Source organism: Pongo abelii, chromosome 13, assembly GCF_028885655.2.
Source record: "Pongo abelii isolate AG06213 chromosome 13, NHGRI_mPonAbe1-v2.0_pri, whole genome shotgun sequence".
NCBI classification, from domain to species: Eukaryota; Metazoa; Chordata; class Mammalia; order Primates; family Hominidae; genus Pongo; species Pongo abelii.
This window is the reverse complement of record NC_071998.2, coordinates 67065903-67093538: the sequence shown is the minus strand read 5'-3', so window position 1 is coordinate 67093538 and position 27636 is coordinate 67065903. Positions and strand designations below refer to the sequence as shown.

At 38.9% G+C, this 27636-nt stretch overlaps 1 protein-coding gene across 7 annotated transcripts in view; it reads left to right on the top strand.

Moving 5' to 3' along the window:
• The window catches only part of PRUNE2 (prune homolog 2 with BCH domain), a 295929-nt gene extending 269328 nt beyond the window's left edge, over positions 1-26601 (top strand). For 2 of the 7 annotated variants that reach the window (XM_054519501.2, NM_001133444.2), the window contains 6 exon segments: positions 503-634; positions 1466-1552; positions 8772-8870; positions 13561-13599; positions 18641-18688; positions 23420-26601. In XM_054519501.2, the coding sequence (XP_054375476.2) occupies positions 503-634; positions 1466-1552; positions 8772-8870; positions 13561-13599; positions 18641-18688; positions 23420-23450 (436 nt within the window). In that variant the 3' untranslated portion in view covers positions 23451-26601. 7 annotated transcript variants of the gene reach the window in all.
• Positions 26602-27636: the final 1035 nt, after the last annotated feature.

Genomic DNA, 27636 nt, shown 5'->3' with positions numbered 1-27636 from the left:
TCAAGGAATGTTGCTCAAGGGGCTAAAACCTTTAAAGGAGCTCTTTTGTGGGTAGACTAGACTGAAACCAAAATGAAGAGAATTTTGCTTGCATTTTAAAATTCTGTAACATTTCCTTTGGGCAAAGTATTATTTTTGTTCCTTCATAACATGTTCTTAGTCAGCTAAGACTGACTATAACCTGACTTCATTAATATCTGCCCTTATTTAACCTGAGTTACCCTTAGTATTTGATAACATTGTTGACAGTTTTGAAAGTCAGGATTCTTTCTAACCCATACATTTTTCTAGTGTACCTCCATTTAAAACATAGATAGCCATACCGATAAATGAGTAATACTCTCAGAGGAATGCTCTTAGGTAACTGTATTCTTCCCAAGGTAAAGAGGTAATATGCACAATCATTCTTAAATTTCATACACCCTGTACTTTTAATGTTATGTAATTATGGTGTCAGTAGGATGTGGGAACTGAAAACATTCCTCTTCCTTCCTGTGATCAGATATGTAATAAGTACTTTAGAGTTGATGGTAGCTGAAGACTATATGATTGTGTACTTGAATGGTGCAACCCCAAGACGGCGGATGCCAGGGCTAGGCTGGATGAAGAAATGCTACCAGATGATTGACAGACGGTATGTGGGCTCTATTATTTAATCACTATTTTGATTTTGGTAAACTGAAGGCTAAACAACCACATGGCATACTGTTATTATCTTCATTATACACAAGAAGAAACCAAGTCTCAATAAGATCAAATAAATTGTCTAAGTTGCTATTAAGCATGTATTCTTTTCAAAATAGTAAAGGTAATACTGACGAGAATAAAAGCATCATTAAACAAAAATACACCATGTTGATTATAGATTCATGCATTCTAAGAACACAACCATTCTATTTTACATTTACTTCTATGAGAAAATGAGGTTTGAATCATACAAGTTTCAAATTACATCTCAAAAAGCATTCTTGTAATTAATCATGGCCATTCTATATCTTCCTACCAGGTAATAGTAACTTGCATAGAACTCCCTAAAATTATATATATATTTTTGTTGTTGTCGTTGCTGTTGTTGGAGTCTCACTCTGTCGCCTAGGCTGGAGTGCAGTGGCATGATCTTGGATCACGGCAACCTCCGCTTCCTGGGTTCAAGCGATTCTGCTGTCTAACCCGCTGAGTAGTCAGGACTTACAGGCGGGCACCACCACGCCCAGCTAATTTTTTTATTTTTATTTTTATTTTTATTTTTAGTAGAGATGGGGTTTCAACATGTTGGCCAGGCCGATCTCGAACTCCTGACCTCAGGTGATCCGCCTGCCTTGGCCTCCCAAACTGCTGGGATTATAGGCATGAGCTACCATGCCAGACTTAAATTATATATATTCTTATTTAGGAATATGTTTTATGTTTTAATTTCCACTGAAAATGGGTTAAGAGTAATGTATTTTTTCTTTTTTCAAAATAGGTTGAGGAAGAATTTGAAATCATTCATCATTGTTCATCCATCTTGGTTCATCAGAACAATCCTTGCTGTGACACGACCTTTTATAAGGTATAGTTAATGTTGTCATAAAATAAAAGTACTACTAGTAGTTTTAAAAAATATGTACTCATTGTCCTAAAAACAAGAATTCATAAACTAAGAGTACCCAGGGAAATATATTTGTCTCTGTCTTTCCCAGAAAGGTGCTTTGGACTATTCATCAAGAGTCCCGAATTAAGAGAGAAAATGCTGTCATGATGAATATTTCCCCCAGATCATTATAAAACAGGACCTCTAAATTGCTTGCTATAAACACGGAAGATGAAGTGGTGAGATTTTCATGCCACATTAGAAAGGAGAATAGATAATACATTTAAAGTGATATGCTATTATGTAGAGAATAGAAAGGTAGAGTAATATGACAATGGAAAGTAAAGATGAGTCAAGGGCAGAAACAGAAGCCATATCATGTCTCAATTGCGCTATTTCTTCTGAATAGACCTACACAATGTTTATATAACTACCAAAGTTATATAGAGTCTGGGCAGCCACTTTGAGAGCTGTGTTTTGATCACCCATGAGGAGTCTTGGTTTCAATTCAATGAATATTTATTTGTCACTTATTTTATGTTAGGTTTTGTATAACCTTACATCTTAGGGATGCAAAGTAAAATAAGATATGGTTCATAATATAGTTAGACTTCAAATAGTTAAATGAAAGCGATAGTATTTACTTTCTAGATAGCTTTAAAAACAGAATAAAATTTGCCCACCATCAGGGTACAGATTAGATTAATTGAAATTTTCCCATCTCAAAGTTATTAATGAATTTCTTTTAAAAATTCTGATAACTTTGCTTCTGGGGAAAAAAATAAACTTTAAAATCTTTTTGTGTGTGTACATAGATTTTACTGTAGCTTCCAGATTCTACCTTTCTTATTAAGTATTTAGTTATATTTATTTATTATTCTTATTCCCCACTTCCAATTGCTAATGCTGAAAAATGTACCTGAAAATCAAGAATTGTTAAAATGGTAAACTGAAGGCTAAACAATCACATGATATACTGTTATTATCTTCATTATATACAAGAAGAAACCACTGAAGAAATGAAGTTATCAGAATTTTTAGAAGAAATTAATTAATAACTTTAAGATGGGAAAATTTCAATTAATCTTCAACTGAGTAGCAGGATTCACCCTAGTTTCCCTCTGGCAAAGATTAGCTGTTTACCATACTGTGTTAAATTGCTTTTAAAAATATTATGAGCAGCCAAGCGGGGTGGCTCACACCTGTAATCCCAGCACTTTGGGAGGCCGAGGCGGGCAGATCGCTTGAGGTCAGGAGTTTGAGACCAGCCTGGCCAACATGGTGAAACCCTATCTGTACTAAAAACACAAAAAATTAGCCAGGCATGGTGGTGGTGTGCCTATAGTCTCAGCTACTAGGGAGGTTGAGGCAGGAGAATCGCTTGAACCTGGGAGGTGGAGGTTGCAGTGAGGCAAGATCACACCACTGCACTCCAGCCTGGGCAACAGAGTGAGACTGTGCCTCCAAAAAACAAACAAAAATATTAGACCTATTTAAGGTATACAAAGAGCCACTTATTTTAATAGTTTCAGGAAATGCTTTAACTAGGGAGTAGGAATCAATGTATGCTGATAAGCTTTCAAAAAGTTTAATGGGTAGAAAGGTAAACATTAGCATAGTTACTGATTCATCGATATTTGCTTAATAATTCGGCACTTATAAAACAAATGTTTTTTCTTGATTAAGTAATGTTAAAAGATAAACTTTAGACAAATCAATGAGTTTATTAGAGCAAAAAATGATTTATGAATCCAGCATGACTTAGAAACAGGAGAGGTTCAGAGAGCTCCTCCCAGCAAAGTAGGCAGACAGTATTTGTCCAGAGAAAAGCAAGGTGATGTATAGAAATAGCTTGATTGGGTACAGCTCAGCAGTTATCTTATTTGGGTACGGTGTGATGAAGCATTTGCCTTATATGGTCATGGTCTGATCATTTGGCAACCTGTGATTGCTGAAGCTCAGCTGCTTTGATTGGCTGAGACTCAGCTAGTCTTTGCAAAAATATACTCATAAGTTAGGTTGGAATTTTGTTTACATACTATGTTAGGTTGCAGTTAGCTACCTAGGAACTCAAACTACAGAGAAAGCCTCAAGCCAAATGTAGTTTAACAATAAGAAAACATTTGTTACTGTAAGGCTATTAAAAATTATTATAATTCAACACTACTTATTGAAGGGAGCTTCAAGATAATAACAACAGTAATAATAAAATTATAGCAATAGTGTTGTGGTAAATTATGACTAATAATGGCTTAATTTATTGAGTGCTTATTTGCATTATCTCACTTAACCTAATGACAGTCCTCTGAAGTAGATACTTTTTTGTTTGTTTTTTGTTTTGAGACACGGTCTCCTTCAGTCACCCCGGCTGGAGTGCAGTGGCACGATCATGGCTTACTGCAGCCTCAGACTCCTGGGATCAAGCAATCCTCCCACTTCAGCCTCCTGAGTAGCTGGGACTATAGGTGTATGCCACCACAATCAGCTAAATTTTTTTATTTTTTTGTAGATATGGGGTCTCATGTTGTCCAAGCTGGTCTCAAACTCCTAGGCTCAAGCAATCTGTCTGCTTTGGCCCAAAGTGCTGAGATTACAGGCATGAGCCACCATGCCCAGCCTGAAGCAGATACTGTTTACTATTTCCATTGTATAGGAAAAACTGCTGAGGTTCAGGGAGGTCAAATAAATTGTCTAAAGCAGGAACTAGCAAACATTGTTTATAAAGATTCAACTAGTAAATAGTTTAGGCTTCACTGGCCCTATGATTTCAGTCACAACTACTCAATTCTGCCATTACAGAGCAAAAGCAGCCGTAGGAAACATGCAAACAAGTAAGTGGCTGTGTTCTGATGAAGGTTTTTTTTTTTTTTTTTTTTTTTTTTTGAGACAACCTCACTCTGTTGCCCAGACTGGAGTACTGTGGTGCGATCTTGGCTCACTGCAACCTCTGCCTCCCCGTGCTCAAGTGATTCTCCCACCTAAGCCTCCCAAGTAGCTGGGACCACAAATATGTACCACCACGCCTGGATAAGTTTTTGTATTTTTGGCAGAGACAGGGTTTGCCGTGTTTCCCTGGCTGGTCTTGAACTCTTGAGATCAGGTGATCTTCCCATCTCAGCCTCCCAAAGTGCTGGGGTTACAAGCATGAGCCACCATGCCTGGCCTCTGATGAAACTTTATTTATGAAAACTGAAATTGAATTTCCTATTATTTTTACATTGTAAAATATTCTCTTTTTTTTTGAGAGGGAGTTTCACTCTGTTGCCCAGACTGGAGTGCAGTGGCATGATCTCTGCTTTCTGCAGCCTCTGCCTCCCAGGTTCAAGCGATTCTCCTGCCTCCACCTCCCAAGTAGCTGGGATTACAGGCATGCGCCACCACACCTGGCTAATTTTTGTATTTTTAGTAGAGACAGATTTTCACCATGTTGGCCGGGCTGGTCTTGAACTACTGACCTCAAGTGATCCACCTGCCTCGGCCTCCCAAACTGCTGGGATTACAGGCACGAGACACTGCGCCCAGCCGACATCATAAAATGTTTTTATTTTTACATTTTTTTAACCAGTTTAAAAAACATAGAAATCATCCTTCACTCAGGGACTATAAAAATCAGATAGGCTTGTGCCTATAATTTCAGCTACTCAGGAAGCTGAAGCAGGAAGATTGCTTGAGGCAAGGAGTTCAAGATCAGCCTGGGCAACATAGGGAGACCCTGTCTCTGGAAAATTTTTTTTTAAATTTAGCTAGGCAGTGTAGCATGTGCCTGTAGTCCTAGCTACTCCAGAGGCAGAGACAGGAGGATCACCTGAGCCCAGGAGTTCAAGGCTGTAGTGAGCTATGATCATACCACTGCACTCCAGCCTGGGTGACAGAGTGAGTCCTAGCTTCTAAAAAAATAATAAAAAACTGACAGCAAGCTGGCTTCAGTCACGGGCTATCATTTACCAACCTCAGGTCTAGGGTGACACAGCCTAGAAATGATAGGCTCCGTCTTTGCAACCAATTGTCTGCCCAATTCTAAAGAAAACCTACATCAAGTACTTAATAATTGTATTCTACAGTTTCATCATGTAGGAGTCTCTTTAAAGATCCTCCTTTGAATCAATTTACTTCAGTGTTAGCAACTTGTAGATATGAAAAAAGAGACCACTAAAATGTATTATAGGTCTTTTCGCTACTGAAGGGTAGCATCTATGATAGAGGTATATGGCAAGTTCATTTTAAACAATGAGTTATTGGCAGTTTGGAGATTTCTCAAAGAACTTAGAACTACCATTTGACCTGCCAATCCCATTACTGGGTAAATACCCAAAGGAATATAAATCATTCTACCATAAAGACACATGCACACGTATGTTCATCACAGCACTCTTCACAATAGCAAAGACATGGAATCAACCTAGATGCCCATTAACGGTGGATTGGATAAAGCAAATGCAGTACATATGCACTATGGAATACTAGCAGCCATAAAAAAGAACTAAATCACTTCCTTTGCAACAACATGGATGGAGCTGGAGGTCATTATCATAAGTGAGTTATCCTAAGAAAACCAAATACCGCATGTTCTCACTTATAAGTGGGAGCTAAACATTGAGTATACTCCAGACACTGGGGACTACTAGAGGGTGGAGGGTGGAAGAGAGTGAGGATCAAAAAACTACCTATCAGGTACTATGCTCATTACCTAGGTGACAAAATAATCTGTACATCAAACCACTGTGACATGCAGCTTACCCATGTAAAAACCTGTACATGTACCCCTGAATAAAAGTTGGGGAAAAAAATTAGTAATTTGTCTGTGCCAGGCACTGGATTGGGAAATCACATAGCTCGATTGCTGTCCTTAAGGAGCACAAAGCCTGGAGCAGACATGGGCAGACAAGTGAACAGTTACAATAACAGGATACAATTGCACTTTGAGGAGGTGATGACTCAAGGTGAGGGTGAGTTTGGGGGTATACCTGGTAGAGAGCAAAAGCTGATAATCTGCATCAAGAGAGGCTTTGCAGAAGGAGGCCTTCCCTCCAGGTGAGTTTTGAAGGATTAGTAGGATTGGCCAGCTGAAATTAGGGAGAAGAGCAATCCAGGTTGAGGAAACAGGTAGACAAAATGCCAGATACAAATACGTCAATAAAGAGAGAACATGGCATGTTCAGAGAACTGTGAAATTCCAGTGAATGTTAACACTGGAGCTGGAGGTTTTCCTTTTGCATGACTTCTTTTCCCTCTCAGTCACCCACTCAGTCTTTTATCAAAATCTTATTTAGCTCAGCAACTCCACAGGAGGAGAAAGGCTTAATGTAGCATATCACTGGTAGTGTGTGTTGACCCAAGACTTATCAGGAGGGACAGAAGGAGAGGACGGTTGTTCACAAGTCTCTTGGGCCCAGGGCCAAAATTCCAAGTAAAGTATTAAAGATAGATGGATAGAAGACGCACCTCAAAAAAGCTTCTTACTAGGATGCATAGTAGTTGAACACAAGGTAATACAGATGGCAGACAGCTCAGCAAGATCCCGGTAGACTAGAGAGACCTTTTCATTTGAAACCATTCAAGAATGTTAGACCATTGGATATACTTTTTAAATTAATTTGCCATTACACAAGTAATAAGAAAATGCAGGCCAGGTGCAGAGGCTCACGCCTGTAATCCCAGCACTTTAGGAGGCTGAGGTGGGCAGATCACGAGGTCAGGAGATGGAGACCATCCTGGCTAACACAGTGAAACCCTGTCTGTACTAAAAAATACAAAAACTTAGCCAGGCATGGTGGCAGGTGCCTGTAGTCCCAGCTACTCGGGAGGCTGAGGCAGGAGAATAGCGTGAAACCAGGAGGCAGAGCTTGCAGTGAGTCGAGATCGTGCCACTGCACTCCAGCCTGGGCGACAGAGCAAGACTGTGTCTCAAAAAAAACAAAAAAAAAAAAAGAAAAGAAAAAAAGAAAATGCCTTCTTTAGAAATGCATAAGACCAAGTTCTTCCTTTAACAATTACCAATTCCTGTTCCTAATCCCCTTCCCCAGAGGCAAATTCCTTTATCAGTTTCATTGGTATCCTTCCAAGTTGTTCTCTGTGCATTTACACATCTCTAAAATGAACACATTTAGATGAAAGCTGTTTGTAATTCAAATCCAATTATTGGAACATATTTTTGAATGTTGGTTCATCCAGAATAAATGTTCAACCTAAAACTTTTAAAAAAAGCAAAAATTTTTAAAATAAAACAAACTAAAAAACAAAGAAAAATGAGTTTACATATATTTTTAAAGTATCATCAAACTTGGTAGATTCTGAAAGAACTAATGGTAAGATTTATGTTTGTTACAAACAAACAAATAAGTAAACAGAGACAAACAAGGCATAAAGCAGTGACTATTCAGAGTAGCAGGAACCACTGGGAGGCCGCACAATGTATGGTCAAGAGTGTGAAGGCCAAAGTCAGACTGCCCAGGTTAGTATAGGCTCTGCCATTTACTAATGGTGAGACCTTGGGCAAACACTTAACTGCTCTGTATCTGTTTCCTTATCTTTGAAAAGAGGATAATAATAGTGTCTACCTCACTAGGCTGTAATAAGGAATACATGCATTCATATGTGTAAACCACTTAAAACAGCATTTGGCCAAATACTGCATGATCTCACTTATATGTGGCATCTAAAAAAGTTGAGCTTATAGAAGTAGAGAGTGGAATGGTGGTTACCAGAATCTGGGGGTTGGGAGTGAGGAGATGTTGGTCAAAAACCACAAAATTTCGATTAAGAGGCATAAGTTCCAGTGCCCTATTGAACAACATGGTGACCAGAGCAAATAAAAATGTATTGCATCCTAGAAAATTGCTAAGAGAGTAGATTTTAAGTATCAAAAAAAAAAAAAAAAAAAAAAAGCATGTGAAGTAATACATATGTTAATTAGCTCAGTTTAGCCATTCCACAATGTATACATATTTCAAAACATCGTGTTATACATTTTTACATGGCAATTTAAAAAATAAATTTTAAAAACAAAACAAAACATCACCACCAACAGCAACAAAACAGGGTCTGGCACATTGTAACTCGTCAAATAATGTTAGCCTCTTTTCTTAGTAAGAGTGCTGTGGCAAGGTGTTAAGTGTATAAGGATTTTTAAGAAAAGGCAATAGCCTTAGAATGAATAAGGTAGTGACTAATGATACATATTTTTTCTTTTTTTTTTTAGTTCAAAATTCAGCAGTAAAATTAAATATGTCAATAGCTTATCAGAACTCAGTGGGCTGATCCCAATGGATTGCATCCACATTCCAGAGAGCATCATCAAGTAAGTCCTGACGGTTTCAGAGATTTGTTAAGAAATAGTACTAGTTTGAGGCTGGGCATGGTGGCTCACGCCTGTAATCCTAGCACTTTGGGAGGCTGAGTGGAAGAATCAGTTGAGCCCAAGAGTTTGCAGTCAGCCTGGACAACATAGCAAAACCCCGTTCCTACTAAAAATATAAAAATTAGCCAGGCGTGATAGCATTTGCCTGTAGTCCAGCTATTCAGGAGGCTGAGATGGGAGGATCACCTGATCCCGGGAAGTCAAGGCTGCAGTGAGCTGTGATCGTGCCACTGTACTACCCTGGGCAATGGGAGTGAGACCCTGTATCAAAAAAAAAAAAAAAAAAAAGTGTGTTTGGAGAAGTGGGTTGGAAAAGAGGTCAATTCTGGAACAGTGGGGAAATGGCATTATCTTATTTTTAAAACAATATTAAATATCCTTCAATAAATACAATTTTTTCCCTATAACCTATAGATAATTGTTGTGTTCTTTCAGATCCTCTTTCACCTGATCTTTTCCTGGGGTTATTTGATTATTGTTCATTTTTACCTTGAACTTTACCACCACTTTGGAAAAAGTAACAGTTACACTGGTTAACTGGTATATTGTCTCTACTGGTTAACAGTGTATCAGTTTCTTGTGTTCCCCACTCTGCACAGATACAAGAGGCTCTTACTTAGCATAGCTTGGATTTCTTTATTGTCTTATACAAAGTAATTTATCTGCATGAGGCTAGGAAAATAGAAAGAAATAACTCTTTCTCTGTTTCTTCTAAACCTTTTTTGTTTGTCATGATTAAGTAGAGGGCATTTGCCCAGTGGTGGGTGAGGCGGTGAGGAATGGTTTCCTTGCTCAATAGAGGGTAATGCAGTATCAGCGTCAGCATCCTGCGTGGGTATTGAAGGTCTCAGGATGATGCTACAAAAACTAGGATAAAATTTAACGAAATAAATACTTGGAGCTGGGATTTTAAAACAGGGATATCGGAGAATGAACACTTGTATCTGGTACATTGTTGCAAAGAACGATTGTTTTCTGTGTGTCATTTTTTTTTGTTATTGTTCACTGTATCTGAATCACTAGCTTTTTTCATTTCATTTGAGTGGAGAGGGACTTAACCATTAGCTCAAAGAAAACAGGCAAGTATCATTCATCTTCCCCCATAAAATGGATAGCAAAATGTACCTCTCGTTTGGGATTCCAAAAAAGAGTCCTCTCACTTTAAAAAATTAATTAATTAATTAAAAAGGCCCAGCCTAGAAACTGGAAGGAAAGAATTCTCATGTAATGTGTGTCTATGATACACCAAGCATAGCAGTGCTCTATTTATATCATTTATTTAACTCTTATAGTAAACCCCTGTTTTACAGATGCAGGGGAGATAACTTAGTAGGAAGTTACTTATGCACAGTATAAGTAGGAACCAGGAAGAGATGGAACGGAAATTCAAATTCAGGTCAGCCTGGCACTAAAATTCCCATGTCCTTTTCTAGTAGATTCCTTTACCTCTCTCAGAGAATCCTTCAAAATTCAAACCTCAGAAGTAGATTCATTTGGTTCTCCTACATAAGCAATATCAGGCGTGAACACAGGGTACTGACTGGGCTTCTGGTGGTCAGCTGGCTCAGCTGAATCAAATGGAGTGTTCATACGATCCTAACGACGGCTTCAACCCTCATTAGCTTCATAGCGTTTCCACAACCAGCACACCTCATAGCTCTGGGCTGCTGCCTCAAAAAGGTGTACTCCATCTTCAAATCCCACTTCTACTCTTTAAATTTAAGAAGTATGGAGGCAGAGAGGGATGCCTCACACCTGTAATCTTAGCACTTTGGGAGTCTGAGGAGGGTGGATAGCTTGAGTCCAGGAGTTCAAGACCAGCCTGGGCAACATGGTGAGACCCCCATCTCTATGAAAAAAAAACACAAAAAATAGCCGGGTGTGGTAGCATGCACCTGTAGTCCTAGCTACTCAAGAGATTAAAGTGGTAGGATTGCTTGAGCCTGGGAGGCGGAAATTGCAGTGAGCGAGATCGCACCACTGCACTCAAGCCTGGTTGACAGAGTGAGACCCTGTCTCAGAAAAGAAGAAGAAGAAAAAAAGATGAAGTATGGGAACACTCACATTCTATAAGATGACAAGGACATTCTCTCTTCTAGTGGAATTGAGCATTGACCACTTTCCAAGTTAACACGGTAACACTTCCATGGTGTGACAGAGGCAATAGAATGAAAAGTGAATGGGCTTTAGAGACTTAGATTTGAACCTTCTCTCCTACCTCTCAATGTCTCTGAGACTTCAAGTCATCTATTAAAATGATTAACTAATTAAAATATTCTGAGTCTCAGCTTCAGCATCTGTAAAGTAAGGAAGTAAGTTGCACTTCCTAGAATGGTCCTGAGGGTTGAATGCAAACAGGGTACACAAAGCACTTGCAAAGCCTCCCAGCACAGAGTTCGCAATCCAGAATCTTATTTATTTTTACACCTGTTGCTTTTAGAGACTCTCCATCATATGGGAAAGTTCAAGTAAGAAGTATACCTAGGACATTTTTCATTCAACTGCACACATCAGTTTTCAAGGGCTCCATTTGGGAAAACTTACTTCAGGAGGAAGGGTTCTATCTGGAAAAATTTGTTTCTGGAGGAAGAAATTTACCACCATTCATGTGCTGCCCACATGTCCATGTGTTCTGTTTTCTGTAATTCATCTCCTTGGGATGTCCTTTCTGCCATTTCTGTTACTGACCTTCATCACCTCAATTTCATGTTTTGCAAATTTCAAATGGATACGAGCCATGGCTCCTTTTCATCACTGAATAATATTCAAAGGATCTAATCTCAGCCACTCCCACGACCAGTCCTCAGCTGAGATGGAGCCTGTCATCAAAGGGCTTAAATGAAAGAAAAACTTGCCCAACCTAGAACCAAATTTATAATCATTGGTTACAGTTGATTCTCATTATTTGTGGCAGTTATGTTCTATAAAATCACTGCAAACACTTAATTAGTGAATACTGAAATAGTGTTCCAAGGGAAAATACAGGATGTTCAGTTCCTGCAAGCATCTGGTCACAATGTTTTCATCAATCAATCAATATATAAACTTTTTTTATGTGCGTTTCTGTTTAAATGAACCTTACTTAGTATACATTGTTGATTTATGAACATTGAACTCATGGCCAACAGTATTGTAACTTGTGCATAAATGAAGCTTATCTAACACACGTATTTTCTTCATAAGGCACATCACAGCCTTCCTGCACTTGGGAATACTAGACAGTATTTCAGCCCTATGCTTGGAAGCCAATTTGAACAGCAAAATCACCAAGGAAAAATACAAAAATGAGCGGAAAAAAAGGCACTAAATAGGTTGTGAAAAGGACACTTGTTTGCAGTATGAAACAAGAAGACAGAGCCTCACACATTGCCAGGTGGCAACATGAACGTTGGGCAACTCAAATTTTTCTCCACTCTGCACATGTCCACAAGTGACCCAAAAAGTACTTTGTATTGATTTTGTGGTTATAAATACATGCTAGTGAAGAGGCAAATTTACAAATATAGAATCTGCAAATAATGAGGTTTGACTGCATATATTTATAAATTATAAACATTGATTGTTATCTAATGAAAATAAGATTTCTCCCAAATGTCAGTTTTATTATTACCATCATACATCACCTAATGACAGAGACATGTTCTGAGAAGTGCGTCTTTAGATGCTTTCATCATTGTGCAGACATCATAGAGTGAGCTTATACAAACCACCCAGATGGTAGAGACCACTACACCACCTAGGCTATCTGCTATAACGTGTTGCTCCTAGGCTGCACACCTGTACAGCATGTTACTGTACTGAATACTGCAGGCAGCTGTAACACAATGGTAAGTATTTGTGTATGTAAACATAGAAAAGATACTGTCAAATTACGGTATTCTAATTTAGGGGACCACTACCATATATGTGGTCCATCACTGACCCAAATGATGTTACATGGTGCATGACTGTATCTGGATAGGCATTTTCTCTCATGATTTGACTGTCATTTAAATCATTTACTTGTCATTTTTCCCATCTGTTTGCTCATTTTCCTTATGGCACTCGTTTTTTATCTTGTAAGGTACGATGAAGAGAGATCTTATAAGAGAAGTGTGAGGTAAAATCTCCTGATCTCCTATTCACGCTGGACCCTGTGTGTGTACACCAGTGTTTTACTTGTGGGTGACCTCAACAAGCTACCAGAGCAAGAGGTCACTGTATCAGTCTTTTGTATGCCATTTCCAGTCTTTGTCCTGTGTGTAAAGCTGTTGAGGTCAACCTAATTTGCAACCGAAACCTACTAAACCAGATACATCCCTGACTTGGCCAGGCTGCAAGCTAACTTGAACTGTACCCACAAGACTGACGTGGATGTTTTCAGCTTTATTCAGCCAGCATGTTTCTGATCCCTTTGCAACTTATATCTACCTTTTATGAAGGAATTTGCAAAGTAAATGTACATAAACACGGAATGGGAGGCAATGACAACATATTTAATGGAAGGAGTACGTCTCAGGGCTCCAGAAGACAGTTTTGAAAAGCACATATGCACCACTTTCGTTTGGCCCTGCTTTGCTGAGTGACTGTCTCATGCTGTGCTTGCTTCTCTTTTGTTTCTTTTCCACACCAATAATTTTTGCTCCTGCAGACTGGATGAAGAACTGAGGGAAGCATCAGAGGCAGCTAAGTAAGACTTGGTTTTCATTTAGCGGCTGGCATGTTGGCTTGCATTTCAGAACTGAATTGGGAAAATCTGCATGCCTGGTGTTTCGTTCCTGCTTCCTGATAATAATGCACTTTAGAAATTCTCTGTCTCCTATGATAGATGTCATCTCTATTATTCTTACTACAATCTGTTTTTCCCCATGATCTTGGTTATACTGAGGAATGTATTTGTCACTGTTGTTGTTTTTTAATGTACACGCAATTCTAGGCACCACAACAAAAGAGCATATCACAGGCACTGCCACATATAGTGTGACATCGAGATGATCATTAGGTATTGAGGCAGCAGAACCTCACTAATTCCTACCAGTGGGGAGGAATAATAGCACATCGAGATTTGGAAGATTTTTGTAGAATCAATTTCATGGCCTTCTATGAATTAAAACAACAACAACTTAATGACTTTGGAAATATTGCTTAACTAACAGACTTTGAGCTATTTTGATGAATAGAAAAACAAAAGTCATTGCCCACTATTGTTAAAGTATGGTTCTCAAAAAGGCAAAATTACAACTCTCATGCAAATATAAAATGAACACATGCCAATGATTTTATTCAACTAATTATTTAATGCAGGAACCACTAAGGTGTTAAAGCCAGTTCAAAGAACATTTGAGCAGCTAGATATCTATAGGCAATTTATAGAAGAATATTTGGATAAGATTGTTGGGTTAGATACAAAACTGGTTAATCAACAACAGAGCAATAAACTATAATATTGAGGTTGTCTTTTCCACTGGACAGAAATTATTTGCATCTCTGCTGGACAGAAACTACAAGTTAACCTCTGCCCCTATTGAGCTGTAAAATAGCCCAACCAATAGAAAGTCAGACCCCTGTAATCCCAGCACTTTGGGAGGCCGAGATGGGTGGATCACGAGGTCAGGAGATCGAGACCATCCTGGCCAACATGGTGAAACCCCGTCTCTACTAAAAATACAAAAATTAGCTGGGCCTGGTGGCGCATGCCTGTAGTCCCAGCTACTCGGGAGGCTGAGGAAGGAGAATCGCTTGAACCTGGGAGGCGGAGATTGCAGTGAGCGGAGATCACTGCACTCCAGCCTGGGGACAGAGCGAGACTCCATCTCAAAAAAAAAAAAAAAAAAAAAAAATCCAGTCATTCTCTTTTTCTCGTTTCCAAGTTACAAAGAAATTTTCTGGTAATACATGTTAGATATAACCAAATACTATTTGAAAAGTTTGCTGTATTAAGCACATTAAGTTTCTTCCCCATTTTAAATGTTGCTTATGCTGTTAATTTTTAAAACCAGCTCCCATTTTAATAAACATTGCAAAAGCAGAAGGCCTGGACAATGTCCTAACAGCTATAAATTCTGAATAAATAAAATCTAACTAATAGACATTTTCTGCATAGTTGTAAATGCCAATTCCTCATTAAAACAATCCATTTAGACATTTTTCCCCATGATACATTTTTATTGTAATAACCTATAGGATTATTTGCTTGTAGTGTGCCAATCTTTTGTGTTAAAAATTAAAGGATAGGTTTTTGCTTTAGAAAGTTTAGCATTAGTGGAGTTTACTGTTACAATATTCCGTTCTTCTCATTTTCTTTCAAGATAATTGTCACCCAATTAGATAACAAAACTCAAAACTGTGTAATTTTTTATTCTGAAAAATCTTCTTAGTCTTGATCCCAACTGTCACAAATAAGAAGTTGTGGAAGTAAGGAAAATACTAGTAATCAAGGAACTGAGTGTTGGTGTAACATCCCTTTAGCATTTATCTGCACTCAAATTGCTTTGTATCATGAGATTTCCTAGAGAGAGAACTCTCAGTGAGTTTTTCTTTCAGATTTATTTTTTCAGGATGATAACATATTTATGAAATTAAAGCGCTATTTTCAAGACAAAAGATAGGGGGAAAGAACACCAATAATTTTTCAGACAAACCTGTCATAAAGTCATATTGTCATGTTTCTTTCATTATTACCATGAAATCTTCTTTTAATAGATTTTTTTCCTCTATATTTGTACTCTTTCTGCTTAGCTGCTACAGTAAAATGATTATTGTTTTGGGGTAGTTTTGTAGCTTTCTCTTTTTTCTCTCACATCCACTATTTTGTTCTCTTCCTTACCCCTACCTACCCTCTCCCAATGTGCCTAAATGGCTCAGAGGGTCCTGAGACATTTTGATCTCCCTCCTAAAGGAAGCACTATGCTCGTGCCTAGTACATAGTAGATGCTCAGTAAATTTATGCTGCATAAATTAATGAATTTGCATAAGAGTCAGTTCATTGCTGTTGAGCAGTGGGTTCTCAAACTTTATTGTGCATTGCAATGACGTGGAGCACATGGTAAAACACGAAATCCCATGTCTCACCCCCAAAGTTTCTGATTCAGCAGCTCTAGAGTGGAGCCTAAAAATCTGCATTTCTGGCCAGGTGAGGTTGTTCAGCCCTGTAATCCCAGGACTTTGGGAGGCTGAGTTGGGAGGATTGCTTGAGGCCAGGAGTTAGAGAGAGACCAGCCTGGGCAACATAGCAGGACTCCATCTCTACAAAAAAAAATTTTTTTAATTAGCCAAGTATGGTGGTATGTGCCTGCAGTCCCAGCTACATGGGAGGCTGAGGTGGGAGGATCCATTGAGCCCTGGAGTTCAAGGTTGCAGTGAGCTAATTGATCTTACCACTACACTCCAACCTGGGCAACAGAGTGAGACCCTGTCTCAAGAAAAGAAAAAGTCTGCATTTCTAACAAGTTCCCAGTGATGCTAATGCTGCTGGTCTCAGGACCCAGCTTTGAGAACCACTGCCTAAAAGTCAAGGGCCAAATAAAAATAATCAGATTTGTTTTAGAAGTCTATGCTCTTGCTTTGGATTCAGTGGGTAAGCCATCTGCCTGAAGAATCCTCCCTCTAGGATCTTTTGATCCTGCCTTTTTGATGGTAACATCACATGTATGAGGAATTGAAATATATTTGCACATTTGAAAATGTGTACAGAGAAAAAATTCTACTCTGTTGACCCCACAGGTGATTGGAATGCCTTAGAATCCCACCATCTCGGCTACCAGCAACATTTTTTCAACTACCTTTTAGCCTCTGAAGTAGCCCCTGAATTCTAGGAGAGACTCTATGATAAACATGATCACTGCAGATCTATGGTTAGAAGCCAGATATGCCCAGGTTCTTCCTGTTGACAGATGCGCCTGACTTTCCACATGACTTGTTCAGAAAGCTTCAGGCTGGGTCTAACCAAAGGCAAACGTACACTTGATCAGGGAACAAAACCTATCTGTCCACTGTTTTGCTTTATGCCCACTAGTTTCTCAACATTCTCCCTCTCCCCTCACACACACATACCACCACTCAAACTGCACCCCAACTCTAATTGACTTCAGAAGGTGATTTCCTCAGCCTGCCTTATCTTTTCTTTAAAACCTTAGCTCTACACAGGAAAGAAAGTATTATACTTCTGAAGGATAAATAGTATACCTAGAACCATTCTTATTTTGAAAATTGGGAAGCATCCATGTGTTGCCTTTGGAGTGACAGTATTAAAGGGTTTGCAAATTGCTGTTTTCCTTGGGAGGATTACTCAAAATTAAAAAGCAGAAAAGCTGAGTTTGGAAGATTGCCCTTTCCTGATTCCATTCCAGCTTTGCTAGGTTTTTTTTTTTAGCACACTGTCAGCACTTACTTGACTGTCCTTGCTCACTGGAATTGCCAAATATTCTCTATAAAAATATCAGACCACCAGCAAGAAGGGTGGGGAGTGAGAAAGGAAGGTTACTATCTCAGCTGGGGAGATAGCCTCCTGTCATTTTCAACAAAACACCTGACCTTCATCATGGATCCTCTTATGTGCAAACAGATAAATTAGCTTGTGAAATTATATTACAAAGAGGACAACAGCACTTAAAAAGGATCACAGAAGCTCTTTAAATAGTGTTTGTTTGTCAATAATAAAATATTTATGGGAGGCCGGGCACAGTGGCTCACGCCTATAATCCCAGCACCTTGGGAGGCCGAGGCAGGAGGATCGCTTGACTCCAGGAGTTTGAGACCAGCCTGGGGCAACACGGCAAAACCCTACCCCTACCAAAAATATGAAAATTAGCCGGGCATGGTGGCATGCAGCTGTAGTCCCAGCTACTTGGGTGGCTGAGGCAGGAGAATTGCTTGAACCTAGGAGGCAGAGGTTGCAGTGAGCCGAGACAGCACCACTGCACTTCAGCCTGGGAGACAGAGCAAGACTCTGTCTCAAAAAAAAAAAAAAAAAAAAAATTATGGGAGGGGTATAAAAGTTGAGGTGTAATGAGTATTCATCAAGAATAGGAAGCAAATTTGAAATTTGCTAACAGAGAAATCGCACCAGTATGAAATATCAAAAACAGCTAATACTACACAAAAAACATAAATGCCATAAAAACACTTTTATTTATTATTTTATAAGGTTACATTTGTTTTCTGGGCATACTCAGTTGAGGTAAATGGTAGGATTCATTTGTATCACCTGGACACAGCTCAGTTGTATGGAGTGGTAAGTGTCCTGTTATTTCTGTAACAACAACAATGAGGAGAGCTGACGTTGACATTTTTTTCTTCCAGTGTATTGGGAAATCCTCATTCTCGTGAAAACTGAAAATTAACTGTGTTCACGGGTGAATAAAATTAGGCTGCTTGAGAGGGATTTTCCTCTGTGTGTATTTTATTATTTGGGGTAGCAATACAGTTTTGTAATATGTCCCCTGAATAAGACAAATTGAAAAGGCAGGGAAAAATGAGGACAGAAGAGACCACTGGAGGTGTTTGGAGTTTTTAATCTTTGCTTTGTGTTTTTATATCATGGGCAATCACTTGTATTTCAAAACTGATGGTAAGGGTTACAGCTTAATCTCATCATCTGTTCAGGTATGGATTTGTTCAGTATTAGCAATGGGACCACATTAAACAGTTTCAAATGCCTCAAATCTGTTGTGCTTTCACAGTGGTGACAGTGGGGAAATATTGACTGCTTCCTATTTTTTCCTTGCACTCAGAACTAGCTGCCTTTACAATGATCCAGAAATGTCTTCTATGGAGAAGGAGTAAGAATTCACCATCAATAACAGCTATGTGGTTACTTGTAGTGTTGTATGGCTGGGCTCTGAAAGAAAACACACTGAGGACTGGGTAAACCCTGTTTAGATGTTCAGCTTTCCTGTGCTCCATTCCTGAAATGAGAAACCTGAAGCTATATTTGCCAGCTTCACACCATTTCATTCACGATCACCCCTTAAATTTCTAAAGGCCAACCTATGGACATGGCATTCTATTTTTCCAATCCAAAAATGGGAAGAAAATGAATATTAGAACCAGATGTAAGAACATTTGGGCAAGAGGAATGCAATTCTGCTTTCTGGATGACATCATCTCTATTTTAATTAGTGGAAGTTGGAACTTCCATTTAATACTTTGGTGGATGGAGAGAAAATGTGCTTGTTTTGCAACATCCAGGAGGAATTCGAGCCTGGATGAGACTGTAGGAATGATCTATTTAGAGGATTACCATCCTGTGAGAAGTAGAAATTGGACATGTAGTGAGTTCTTACCACGTTCCAGACTGTAAAAAGCTTCACACGCAGTGTCTGATTTTAATCCTCAGAATAAGTTTATGAGGTACATTTCCCAGATGAGGAAAGAGAGGCATGGAGAGACGATCTGACCAGTCCACTGTTTTACAGCTGTAAAAATCACCCAGAGCTGGAATTTGGACCTTGGCAGTATAGCTCCAGGGCCAATGGTTTTTAAATCAGAAAGAGGTGGTCTTAATGCTAGACGGGTGTACCACTTCCAATTTAATGAAAGACAAAACTATTCACCTAAGAGAACAGAGCGAATTAGTGGCCAAGTCAGTTTCAGGGAATAAACTGTGGTCACCAACAAGCTTTCAGAGAGAACTTGGTCATCCAACAAGGAGCTTCCAATTTGGTTTGAGTTGTGGAGAATTTAACATTGTCCTTGTTCCTAGGAATCAGGAAGCAGAGGGGAAAGATCAGTTTTAAATGTGTCTCGTCTCTATTGTCACCTTTTGCTGTCTTTGGACCTCCTTTCCGTTGAGGTCCAAAAGGAAGTTGGAAAATTATAGTGAAATATCTCCACATTTGCCATGTTGACCTTGCAACTTAAAGTTTAGGCACAAAAACTCCAGAGACAGTCCCAACTGAAAAAGTTCACAAAGAGCAAAGACTGGGCCAATTCTGGATGCATGCCTATGAGTTAGCCCTGCTCTGCAAGGAAACTTTATTTTTTCTAAATAACATTTTAAAAAAAGAACAAAGACTATAGAGAGACCTTTGAAATCACACAGCTATTTTTCCAAAGGTCACTGTTGCCCCACCTCTTTTAGATGAAGATAACAATTGCTTCAAGGAAATTGGCACATGAAATTCTGCAAAGCAATAATACCTCAATTCCCCAGTCCACGATAATTCTTTTTGCAACTATTTCTTCCCTCAGCAAAACAGCACCCCCTCGAGCAGTTAACAGAGCCCACAGTTAACAAGCAGCAGAGAGGGCACATGTGGAAGCCCAGCCAATGGCTGGCCCGTCGCTGCTACATCTTGGGGCTTACCCACTTCTTTGCTTGCCTTGTCTGTCTTGCTTCTTATTCCTATGTAGGGCTGTTTTGGTTGGGAAGAGGGCAACCATTGCTTCCTGTCTGGGTTCATTTCAGGGCTGGGCATGGAGGAGGGAGGGATACTACAAATTATTATTGTTACTTCCCACTTTTTAGAAGAACACATTCTTCTCAAGTCTTCCCTTTCTTCAGCCCTTTCTTTCCTGAGCCCTTAAGAGGCGCAAGATCACAGTGTGGATGATGAGATCGGGATAAGGGGCAAGAGTAGCCAAGAATTTTTTTTTTTTTTTTTTTTGACTTCCAGTCCTGGATTTCTGGCTTTCTTTGGTATTAGAATGAGGGCTGCATTTACTTCTTCTGGCACCTTTACACTGTAGGCCATCAAGGACAGAGGAGCGTTCTGTGTGGAAGCATTTTACACCTTCCAGAGCTAGTGTTGAATGAATACACTGCAAAATGGGCAAGGGTTCTTCCAATGGGCTCGATCAGTCCAAGAATAAGATGGAGTGTGTGCTGTTACCATAGTGGCCTCTCATTTTCCTCAGAGAGAGAAGGGAAGGTTATGCCCATTTTGTTCTTCCTACATAAAATGCAAATGTTTTTATTCATCATTAAACAATATTGTCTGACAGTTTGTAAGGAACCTCATTTAATACGTGTTAGACATAAAAATGGCCTATTGTAAAATTATCAGAAGGTTGCTCTGTCTCAGGAAAAAGTTGCTTATAGAAAACTAAGCCCGTTTGCCCAAAGATTAAGAATATTCAATTCTAATTACAAGTACTCTTTTTTTCCAAAAAGGATACTTTTATTTATTTATTTATTTATTTATTTATTTAATTTTTAAATAGCCCTGGGTGCTTGTCTCCTTCCCTTTTAGGTTTGGATTTTATGAATTCCTTCATGTTCCAAAACTTGCAACATGCCTTTTTTTATTTTTACATATTCGTTTAAAGTACAGTGATCAAGAGTGGCTCTATTTGAGGAAGCTTAAATTAGCATCATTGTTAATAGCTTTGTTAACTCCACAACATTGCTGTTCTCTCAAATATTAACCTTCCAAGTGGTTTCCTGTATTTACTTACAAGAAAATTGTTCACTTTTGACTATCTCATTTATTTCATAAACTGGGTAAACAGGTTCCAGTCTTTTAGCTTTTGGGCTAACAAAAGCTGAAGGGATGAATTAAATCCTAGAAGATTTACAAAAAAGTTAGTACGAAAAATAATCGAGATGGGCATCCTGGTGTAAGTGTTAGCTCAGGGGCCCGATGGTGAAACAAGGTGACCATGTTCTTTTAAGCTTCCAAGACTATTTCACATATTCTGACCCACTCTCGCAGTTTTTAGACAATGTGCCTCAAATTTTGGTTTAGTAAATATTCTCTTGGTCTATGGGAAAAAGTCAACCAACAGAGAGAAAGAATCAAATTTCCAATCACCAAATCAAACTTACTACAGATTTCTGGGAACAGGAAGGACATTTTAAAAGCAAAAACAAGATTTTTTTTAAATGACCTGTTTTGTAAAGTATGTAAGAAAAAGATCTCAGGGTCACAGTGGATAAAAAGAGGATACCTCTAAAGCAAACTCTGCAGGTAAGAAAACAAGTCAGAGGGCCTAAAAACTAGAAATATTCATGATGATTTTGGCTTTCCAAAGGAGACAAGGTTGTTGCAAGTAGGGTAATAAAGCAAAGAGCTATTTTCTCATTTCAAAAAAACACTGAGGGCCGGGCGTGTTGGCTCATGCCTGTAATCCCAGCACTTTGGGAGGCTGAGGTGGGCGGATCATGAGGTCAAGAGATCGAGATCATCCTGGCCAACATGGTGAAACCCCATCTCACTAAAAACACAAAAAATTAGCTGGGCGTGGTGGTGTCTGCCTGTAATCCCAGCTACTCGGGAGGCTGAGGCAGGAGAGTCGCTTGAACCCAGGAGACGGTGGTTGCAGTAAGCCAAGATCGCACCACTGAGCTCCAGCCTGGTGACAGAGCAAGACTCCATCTCAAAAAAAAAAAAAAAAAAAAACCACAAAACAACAACAAAAAAACCCACCGAGGTACTATTGCTGCTAATAATAACAGACATTATGATATGTTCACTATGTACAATTGAAAATGCTTTAGACTTATTCATTAGCAAGCCGTGAGAGCGGTATGACTGTTCCATTTTACAGATACAGAAATGGAAACTTAGAGAAGGTGGGTGACTTGGCCAAGTCCCCACTGCTAATAAGTGACGAAATTGCTGACTATATTTCAAAGGAAAGATACTTTACCACTGTAAACTGGATGGGCAGGCAGCGTGAGTCACCAGTGGCTTTATTTGCAAAGCTTCTAGAATGAACACTGCTCAGCTGCCGCAATTCCACAAGTAAAGCACAGTAACCTTTGCAACATGCAAGCTTATGGCTCAGGGGGCAGAGATAAGCAAAATCCACAGATATGTGCCAAATCACCCTTTGCAAACCAATAGTTTCTCTTTTATCACAACTGAAATTCTTCCTCTAGTTACTGGCTTTTGGTTTTCTTCCTCTTGGGTGGGTGCAGTAGGAAGTTGTGCTGTGTTCACTAAGAGGCAGAAGAGAGACATGTGATTCAAGTAAGTTTTAGGCTTACTCCTCAGATACTTGGGAACCCATTTGACCTTCTGAAAAACAAGCTTTTCTTTAGTTATAAACATCCATCTCAGTAAGGTAGGCTAACCCCTTTCAGTCAATTCCTTTGGCTCCTAGAAAATGTTTGGTGTTGTTTTATTGTTTACCATTTCTTACTATTTAGTGCTTGTCAGACATTACTTACTTGAGGCAGAATATTTGTTTGCTTCACAAGGAAAGGTCACTTATTAAAAATAAATAAAATGGCATGATTTCCGGAATGCACTAATGCTCCTTATCTTAATTGACTTTGGGAATGAGCCTTTACATGAGTTTTTTATCTCACTGGATCATTTTGAAAAGGTGTAAAATGCTTCCAGAAACGATTTTGTAGAACTAAACAGATTTCATATGTTGGAGAAAAGCCTGACAAGAGGAGGATTGGGTTTTACCAGATTTTTCTATTATAAGAAACTTGCATGACTTAAATATTTTCAGTATGTCCTTTGAGGAAAAAAGCAAACACAGTGCTACCCAAATCATTACTAAATGTCTCTCATTTGGTTTCTCGTGTTTCTCTCTCTTTTTCTTTTTCTTCGCAGTATTGACTTGAAGCTGAAAGAAAAGCCCTAGTTGGCCACGCTGGAAGAAGAGGATGCTTTTCTGGTTCATGGTTCTGTTGAAACATATCTACCTGAAAGAGACAGGGCTGATGTTACCTTTTTCCACTTTGCACTACCTGGTGCCATTCTAAATTTCTAAGGGGAAAAATAGGAAGAAAGTTTGTTTACTCTTAAGATATTTTATGAAATTGTGTGTACTTTCCTATTTTGCCAATTATGTGCCTCAAAGATTTTAGTTGAGCCTTAGCAAGAAAGTAGGACCTTCCATTTCAATACTTCGTTAACACGGTGCAGTGATACTTTGTCCCTTAGACTGGTGTTTACCAGTAAGATACCTTTAATCCACTGTTAAGTATGAGTGGATTTGTTTCCATAGATTAGCTGGATTTCCTTTTGCAGATTGTTTCCCCTGTTTGACTCCACCTTTAAATCCTAAGCCTGACTAGGACAGCCACAAACCACACAAGGTGTAAAACCATCATCAGCTAAGTGCCCGCTTTGTTCTTGTTTACCAGAATCTCCTTTAACTTCTCAAAGGGAAGCCGGGCTTTCTAATCCACATCAACTTTATTTTAGTTGTCAAATTGGGCATTATATTTTATGTAAATTAGTCTTTTAATAGATCATTTTTCTGATGAATGTTGGTGACCTCCACATTGCGAAATTTAAGAATCCGTGTTGCATGTTTGGTAGCTCTCTGAGCTTCAGGCCATAAACTCAGCTCCAGAGTTTACCTTTTAAGTGCCAAGAACTCAAGGGCAAGGTGGCCTACTCAAAAATCATTTGGTAGCATTCAGTTATTCATGAATTCCTCTCTCGCATGCATTATAAAAAGTGATCTGCTTTAAAACACTGTAATCTGATCATAGGCTTAAAATTAAATATGAGTATGTGCTTTCATGTACAAAATATTTCCTTTATAGTCTTCATATGCCCTTTAAAATGCCAACAAGATTTCAAGTCTGTAGGCCTCTAGTGAGGTGAGGTGGCAAACCACAGCTAAGTCTAGCTCACCACTGTAAGCTAAGAATGGTTTTTACATTTTGGGTTGGAAAAAATTTTTTGGAATATTTCATGACACATGAAAATTATTCAAATGTTAGTACCAATAAATAAAGTGTTACTGAAACACAGCCACACAAACTTGTTTTTGTACTGTCTACAGCTGCTTTCACACTACAGCCGCAGAGCTGAGCAGTTCAGCAGACCATATGTCCCACAATGCCTAAAACATTGACTATGTTTACAAAAAAAGTTTGCTGACCCTTGCTGTAGCAAACGCATCCTTTCCTACTCCACCCAATTTGTATTTAGATAGTTTCTCTAACAGAACGGACAAATGAGGCTGCAAACTAATTTATTTTTGTCAAAAATCAATGTTTTGACATCCACAGACAGTGAAATAAAAGAAATGGCTTGCTGAAAAACATGAGGAGGCCTAGCCACAAAATCACTGCTTAGGTTGCAATTGCCAAAATGAAGCCTTCTTAGAAGCACTTCTTTAGTATATACAGGTGTTGGCTGAAGTCTGTGCCTCACTCTGGGAACCATTCTTAGTCTCCAGTGTCTCCTATTACAAAGAAGCTGGCAGAAATAAAAATGAAGGGGAGAGAGGGGTTCCACCCTAGTCTCATGGTGGAAAATTCATTGGGGAGAGCTGTCCAGGATACTTGGAGCCCTGGGTAGAAGGAGCTTGTAACTGCTTTAAAGTAGACGTCTTTGCACAGGTGATTAAGTTTCTCTGACCTCATTGCTTCACGTCTGTCTCCTCCTGTCCTTCCGCACGTGCCCACACACATGCAGGTCAGCCCTCTTTCCTCCATAAGCCTCCATCGTTTTCTCCCTTCTCCCCTTGATCCTTTCACGTGAGTATCTTGTTGAATTGTATGTTCTGTTGGATCTCCTCCTTCATAACATCTGGCTTGTTGGACAGAAAAACCCTACAGCCCACCCCCTCCCACAGCCCACCTCCACTTTTGAAAGCCCAAATTACACCTCTCTCAGAACACAGTGTTGACGTAAATACAGTTACACAATATTCCTGTTTGTTCACCTATTTGCTACTTTCACTCAGTAGCGTCCCATTTTCTAAAATGAATTCCATGGTCACCCTGTCACAGGAAGTAATGAAAAATCCAGTGTTCAGTGTAGTGGTGCAAACCTGAGGGCATAGAGCTGTTCATAGAGGGCTCTTGTTATAGCCAAACAGACACAGCAACAATCTCACCATTTATATGTATATTTTTAACTTGTCCAGCTCATCTATGGAAAACTACTCAGGTGGTATGCTGTTTGAAGCCTCATCTTCCTACATGAAAATTATGGGCATTTGTCCCAATGATTTTGTTTCAGCTGTTCTGTAGGCTGCATAACCACTCTGACATTTAGGTATCTGCTATTTTATTATCTTAAAAGACAATTTAATTGCATGTGCTAGGGAAAAGCTACCATGTAAATTCACCCCAAGTAAATAGAATCCTAGATGAATCCTAGAAAAATAATCCCTAAGCAGATAGGTAGACAGAGGTAAACATTCACATGATTTAGCTCTCTAGCTCTTGCACTCTGAACATTCTTGCTTTGGTTCTGACTTCTGGGAACTGCTTTGCATTTCCCCTATAGATCTGTAGTTAAGGGAACCAAGGGGTCACTGGGGCAAAAGCATTGTTTCTCAAAGCTCCTTGATTAAGAGAAAGAACAGAAATTTGCACAGAAGATACTGTCAAGGAGTGAGAAAGTTTGTTTGAGGGCAGTAGGTCAGTGTGGAAGAAAATCCTGAAGTTTCTGTTGAAGCCATACAATGTTCTATGGGGTTACTCTCTAAGACATTCTCTGAGGTGTGTGAGGAAGTCACTACTCCTAGCCTTTGTTAAGATGTAATTTTAAGTATTCAGTTATGGTACTATGTTTGCAACTCTTGTCTTATCACAATGCCTCAGTAGTTTGTTCCCTTAGAAACATTTAGATGTGCACAAATTAATCTTTTATATATCTAAAGGTTTTTCTATCATGTATTGGATTGCTCAGAATAAAGTGTCTATTAGACTTCGTTTTGGTAAATAAATTCTCCTTCATGTAGATTAATAATATAAAAGTCTGTAATGACACAATATATCTATATAGCCTCACTGTATAATTCAGAAATAAAAATTGATTCTGCATGTGATGGTTTTCTTTCTTTGAGTCAGCAAGAATTTTTCTCTGGCTTCACTTTGCAGCAGTTTTATCTCAACATCAATCTAGCTTGGCACTTGGTACTGGAAGACTGTATACATTTTGGTTTTTCTGTACACCCAAACTTTATTCTGTCTTCATTTTTGCCTTTCCTATCTCAGAGTTCAATACACCAAGCTTTCACACTGTTGTTTACTCTCTGGATAAGCGATTTCTTACTTTGGAAACATCTCCATGTTTCATGGTTACTTGATTTTTGTCTTTTCCTCTCTTTTCCCCTTGCCTTTTTATGGCATATATTTATTTTTAAATTAAAATGTATTGAATATCATTTTATTTTTAGTTGGGGTTTTTTCCCCATTTTCACAACCTTCAGGCAAAACCAGAGTTGAGAATCACCACTGTGCTATTTTTTTAACTTAATAAACACATGTGTGCCTCTGAGAAAGTTGTTGGACTAGCCAAAGGAGAAATTGCTCTACAAAAAGTGAGACGTTGCATGTTCTCATGATCTAAAAATGAGTTCTGGTAGATATTGTCCTCTACCCAAGAAAGGGAAGAAACAGAAGAAAAGGCTGACAAGTAATTGCAGGTAAAGGAAGGACATTCAACTACAAGATGTACTGCTACATTCATTCTGCTCTCGTACCTAACTATGGTGGTGGAAACTGGAGGTGGGCTAGGTGTCTAGCCCTAGGGAAAGGGCTGGGTAAATCGTGCTGAATACACCTTTTAGTATACCACAGCTGTGAGAAGCAACAAACTATATGTTCATAAAGCAACACTTAAATCATAGGGTAGAGTGGAAAAAGAACAAACTCGATGTTTATAGCACAGTGCCACTTACATAACTGTTAAACATACACACACAAAACTACATATTATCCAAAATCCATGTGTATTTAAGGACTTAACACACTCATCTGAGTAAGGGTAGGGCATGGAGATCAGGGATAAAGTTGGGAGCCTAATTAAAAATCAAAATCATAAGGGGCCTTTTATAAGCTAAAGTTAAAAATAAA